The 5,993-nt window shown below is 42.0% G+C and overlaps 1 protein-coding gene across 1 annotated transcript; it reads left to right on the forward strand.

Annotated features, from left to right (window-relative positions):
• Window positions 1-3,873: 3,873 nt before the first annotated feature.
• LOC112074239 (perforin-1) lies at window positions 3,874-4,670 on the forward strand. The gene is made up of 2 exons (XM_024141440.2): window positions 3,874-4,176; window positions 4,402-4,670. Exons 1-2 carry the CDS (start codon window positions 4,084-4,086, stop codon window positions 4,543-4,545), a joined length of 237 nt encoding a protein of 78 aa, XP_023997208.1. The 5' UTR covers window positions 3,874-4,083; the 3' UTR covers window positions 4,546-4,670.
• Window positions 4,671-5,993: the final 1,323 nt, after the last annotated feature.

The following is a 5,993-nucleotide window of genomic DNA, read 5'->3' on the forward strand; positions in this document are numbered from 1 at the left end:
AGGATCAGCTGACGACCGCCTGGCGGACGGTTCCAAGTTACAGATGGAGCCCTGTAGTGTGGAATGTTTCCTGGGCAGGGAACCATACAAGCTATACTAACACAGCAGCTACACAGCAGCGTGTCCCAAGAGGTTAAACCCTTGACACTCAACCATTGACTACTGCATATTAGTGTGTCATGTGTCTCACTCACTGATATGACAATCCTCACTTCAGCTTATGCATGATAAAGACACCTGCATCTCCAGCATTTATGGTCTCAGGTCTGGTTCTATATGTGTCATCACCTGTAAAGTGTTAGTCAAAGCTTCACATTGTTTTGTCTAATATTCAGTCAGTGATATACATTTTTAGATTTAGTTATGAATGTCAGACCAATTTTGAGAAAAAACTTATTATGAACCCACATGCAGAATGACCATCTTTAGCAAGTCAGAGGTCTTTCTCCCGTTTTCCGACTCGCTTTTAAGAAAGGTGATAATCGAATCCAATAACAGTCTCGTTTTATACTGCCATCGTCAAACCCCGTCTCTGACAGAGACAAGAAACGATTGAGTCTAGCAGGTCACTGGGGTACTTCAGCGTGTGGGCTGACACCTCACCACATACACAAACACTTGTACCATTGAAATTAACCCGGATAATTCACATTCCAAAAGAAAATCAATTTGCAGATATGGCTAAGACCTGTGCAAGACAGAGGCTGCTCTAAAAGGATAAGAGTTGGGAAGGCCTGTGTTTGATGGTGGTGGCGCCGAACCCAGACAACGGTTCGAGGGCAGAAAGGAGAGGGGTATTTCTGTAGTGCATGTATAATTTGAACTGTGAAGGCGGCGTATATCTATGCGAAAACTTTAAATTAGCTCTCGTACAGACTTGGCTGTCTTCTTTAATACAAAAAGTTTAGTATAGATCTTGGATTAAGGATAAAAACAAGAGGTTTTAGCCAATTCCATCGGTGGTTGATAGGCCCAGGCCGAAGGGACAAGAATGTGGCTGATATAACCTGTAGGTGTCTCATAAGGTTTTGTCCACAGTACTACCCCTATTCATCATGAAAATAGTGAGCTACTTTTGGACCAGTAGTGCACTATATAGGAATAGGGTGGCCATTGGGACTCCAACAGTCACGTACGGTGGGCGTTATAACATACCACATCCTACGGAAGTCACGTGGGCGTGTCGCCCTGTTGTCTCCTAAAGATAGCTGATCAATGTATTACATGCTGAATTACAATTCTATGCAGTATTATTTCACATGTCCACCTTATAATCTCCTCCCTTACCTAACTGGTTTATTCATGAGGCATGCCATTTTGACATTATCTGAGAGAGAATTTTGGTTCATCAGCATTTCAAGATATATAGATTTTGTTGTCACACCCTTAGTAGTGCTTGCATATGTGCTCTTGGTAATAATATGGGACCGATGTGTCTAATTGGTTAAGTAGTGCCTACACTACCATCGTGGGTCTTTATCTTACCTCCTGGGGGGGCTGCATACTTTATAAAGCGCTAGATGCCACAGTAAGGCCATCAGCAGTTGGGGACTAGAGAAGACAGACTCCAGTTCAAAATATTCCAGGTAAGACATGATCTGTTGTTCTGGTGCTGTTAATTCTGTTTTTATCTCTCTCTCCTGTCGCTGTCCCTCTCTCCTCTTTCTCTTCTTTTGTTTCCGCCTGATCTGTCTCTCTCTCTTCTTCATTGATCTCTTATTCTGAAAATATGTTATCCTGAATTTTTCAACTACATTGAATTCTGTAGGTGTTAGTTTAAGCTATTTATGGACATGTTTATATCTCCTTCTCTCCTTCCTCTCCTTCTTTCTCCTCTCCTTCCTCTCCTCTCCTCCTCTCTCCTCTCCTCTCCATCCTCCTCTTCTCTTCTCTCCTCTCGACCAGTGTACATGGCCCCTCTCCTCTCTGTCTGGACTGCTGGTGCTGTGCAACCCTGGCTCTTGTGTAACTGTGAACTGCGATGACAGGCCACGTCCATGGTTGTGGCGGCCTTAGTCCTCCAACCTGAAGGAGACTCTCTCCCAGCCAGACGCCTCGTCAAGGTAAATTGAGTCTCATTTATTTACCCTTTAATATAACCAGAACAGTCAGTTAACGAAACAGTCTTATTACAATGTTATGGAAAAGGCAGGTGGGGATGAATAACGAAGAAGTACCAGTAAGCTTACAAGACAGACAGACATCGAAACACAAAAAAGGACAAGACACATGCACTAATCAAACAGAAACAGTGATGACAGTCAGCATCATTTGTTGGATAATCTAATTCGTGCTCCTCTACTACTTTACTGACTTTTATTGTCCATAAGGGGACATTTTTTGTTGGTTAGTGTCATGTACACGATTTAAAAGTGCCGTTTAAATACAATTACAAAAGACAATACACATTTCATAACAGTACATGCCATAATAATATTTCTTGTTTTTATCAGACTAGCTGCTGGCACCCTTACTGAGTCGATAAGGAACATTAGCCAAACTATTTGGAGGATATCACACCTGCAACAATATGAATGTTCATTTCTGTTTTTCCACCTCTGAGAGTTTGCCTATTACCTATACCTTGCCGCAGAGGGGAGTAGTATTCAAGTCGACCAGGGCGGTGGTTGGTCAAAATGAATTTTGTGTTAGCCTTGCGGAAGGCCTGACCGTTTAAAGATGCTCACCAGCGCCTGTCTGTTGTTGACTCCAATACCTTGCTACTGTGGTATAATCCTTCCTCAGCATACAATTGACGTGTGACATGAATGTCAGTTTTTGCTGTGTTACTTGTTGGTGAACTAATGAAAAAATGTAATGAAACAAACAAACGAATTAATGAATGAATACCATTTTTAAAGAAATATAAGATGGTTCTCATGCAAGTGGCCAACTAATTGTATTCTCACATGTGCGAATTTCAACAATGCAGTTAAAAAAAAAAAGAAAACTAAAATAAAAAAATTTGCAGGTGCAACTAATTAAAGACAGCAGTAAAATAATAATAGCGAGACATATTAACTAGGTGTTACCGGGTACAGGAAGTAATGTAGCGTGGCACCGTGTTAGTCAGAGTAATTGAGTAATGTTAATGTAGGTAGAGTTATTAAAAGTGAATATGCATAGATGTAACACAGTAAGGATGTACGGCACGTGTAAAACAGAGTGGGGAGGGGGAGCCAATGCAAATAGTCCTGTGTAGCATTTGATAGATGTTAGGAGTCTATTGCTTGGGGTTAGAAGTGTTAGAAGCCTCTTGACTAGACTTGCCTTCCTGACCGCTTGCCTGTGCTCGTAGCAAGAGAACAGTCATGCTTAGGTGCTGAAAGTCTTTGACAAATTTTAGGCCTTCCTCTGACAACCGCCTGGGTAGAGATTCCTGATGCAGGAAAGCTGCCCCAGTGAGTGATACTGGTCGTACGCCAACCCTCTGTAGCTTCGGGGGAGGCCGAGCAGTTGCCATACCAGGCAGTGATGCAACCAGTCAGGATGCTCTCGATGGTGCAGCTGTAGAACCTTTTGAGGATCTGAGAACCCATGCCAAATCTTTTCAGATTCCTGAGGGGGAATAGGTTTTGTCGTGCCCTCTTCACGACTGTCTTGGTGTGCTTGGACCATGTTTTCTTTGTTGGTGATGTGATCACCAAAACATCACCAACAGCTCTTAACCTGCTCAACTACAGCCCCGTCGATGAGAATGGGGTGTGCTCGGCCCTCTTTTTCCTGTAGTCCACAATCATCTCCTTTGTCTTCATGTTCAGGGAGAGGTTGTTGTCCTGGCACCACACGGCAAGGTGATCAGGCCTACCACTGTTGTGTCATCGGCAAACTTAATGATGGTGTTGGAGTCGTGCCTGGCCGTGCAGTCATGAGTGAACAGGGAGTACAGGAAGGGAATGAACACGCACTCCTGAGGGGCCCCTGTGTTGAGGATCACCATGGCGGATGTGTTGTTACCTACCCTTACCATTAAAGATAATTTAGTATTAGAAGCACAATAACAATTAAAAAAAACGTTTAATAATATAAGTCTACTGACAACATTATCTTCCTRAGGTGTGGTGCGGCCCAGCCTTCGGTGGCATGACCAGCATTCTGAAGAACCAGGCCAACCCCACCTGGCCCGGTGAATTCAACTTCCTAGACATCATCCACAAGTCTGTCCTGAAGCTGGAGGTGAGTTTCCCCCCTTTAATATGCAAAGTGCTTTGAGCACTGGAAAATCACTATGTAAATCCCATCAATTATTATTATTGTGATGAAGAGGGACAGGAAGAGAAAGAGATGGAGGAAGAGGAAYAGGAGGATGATGATGATGATTATTATGAATATGATAGTTTTGATTATGATGAATTATTACTATTGTTTTTGTTATGATTATAATAATGTAATTATTATTAGGTGTGGGATCAGGACGCCGGACCAGACAACCGCCTCGGAACCTGCACCACCACTGTCTACCCAGGAACACACACTGAGACCTGCCACCTGAAGAAAGGCACCGTCTACTACACATACAGCTACAAGAAGGAACAGGAGCAATAGAATGATGATTCGATTGTAACCTATGACCTTTGTGACRTCGTGTCTGATTGGTTCTCTCATCATGTCACCCATATATTCTCTTCCTTATAGCATCAATAAATAAACTTGTTCTCAGTCTGGCTTTATCATGTTTCTGTACTGTTTTATGATTTCTCAGAATATGTCTTAGATTGGTCCATAGAATATTAAAAGTGATAAATCAATATTTTAACTAGATGTGCCTTGCTAGATTTTTACCACAATGTGGTCATTAATAACGTGACAGCCCATTGGATAATCACAGTGTGGTCATTAATAACGTGACAGCCCATTGGATAATCACAGTGTGGTCATTAATAACTTGACAGCCCATGGGATAATCACAGTGTGGTCATTAATACCGTGACAGCCCATTGGATAATCACAGCCCATGGTCTTTCCTTGGTCTTCCATTCTTTCTTTTATCACTTCCGTTCCTTGATCCCTTTCCTTCCTTTCTTCCGCTCCTTTGTTATCCTAGCTCTCTTCCTCCTATCTTTTTCTAATTTCCTTCCCTCCTTTCCTAGCATCTTCTCCTCCCTTTTCTTGCCCCCTTTCCTTCACTAGCTTAATTTCCGCTTCACCTTATCCAGATCCCGTTCCTAATTTCCTTGCTTTCTTTCCTAATTTCCTTTACTCTTCTTCTTTCCTAGGCTCCTTTCCTTTTTTCCTAGCTTCCTTTCCTTGATATTTGTCCTCCTTTCCTCATTCGCTTTCCTAGCTCCCTTTCCTCCTATTCTTTCCTAACTACCTTTCCGTTCCTCCTTCCCTAGCTTCCTTTCCTCTCTTTTCTTAGCTCCCTTTCCCGGCTTCCTTTCCTTCGACTACAGTAGTGTCGTTGTGCCGTCTACACTACTAGTACTGCTACTGTTACAGTCACTATAACAGGAGCAGCAAGTCAGTGGCCCTGTGGTAGAATGTCCACCCGGAAATTGGAACGGTTCAATACCTGGTCGAGTCAAACCAAACAGAGACTCAAAAAAATGTGACCTGATGCCCTGCTGCTTGGCACTGAGCATTAAAGGGGAAGTTCACCAATTTTTACATGTAGACTTATTTTTACTCTTTCTGTGATTGTTGTTTATCCCCAAAACCATTATTTTATATTTTGCTCCATCACAGGGAAAATTGGTAGACACAGATATACTACATATTGACTACATATATATTGCCATTGACTACAGATATACTGTCATTTACTACAGATATACTACATATTGACTACAGATATATTAGATATTGACTACAGATATACTGCCACTGACCTCAGATATACTGCATATTGACTACAGATATACTACATATTGACTACGGATATACTGTCATTGACTACAAATATACTACATATTGACTACAGATATACTACATATTGACTACAGATATACTACATATTGACTACAGATATACTGCCATTGACTACAAATATACTA

This window comes from Salvelinus sp. IW2-2015, unplaced genomic scaffold (assembly GCF_002910315.2).
Source record: "Salvelinus sp. IW2-2015 unplaced genomic scaffold, ASM291031v2 Un_scaffold2546, whole genome shotgun sequence".
NCBI lineage: Eukaryota > Metazoa > Chordata > Actinopteri > Salmoniformes > Salmonidae > Salvelinus > Salvelinus sp. IW2-2015.

Coding starts and splice junctions, on each gene's coding strand:
- LOC112074239 (XM_024141440.2), top strand. CDS start 4,084: ATGACCAGCATTCTGAAGAACCAGGCCAACCCCACCTGGCCCGGTGAA. Junction 4,177..4,401: donor AGTCTGTCCTGAAGCTGGAG/GTGAGTTTCCCC, acceptor AATTATTATTAG/GTGTGGGATCAGGACGCCGG.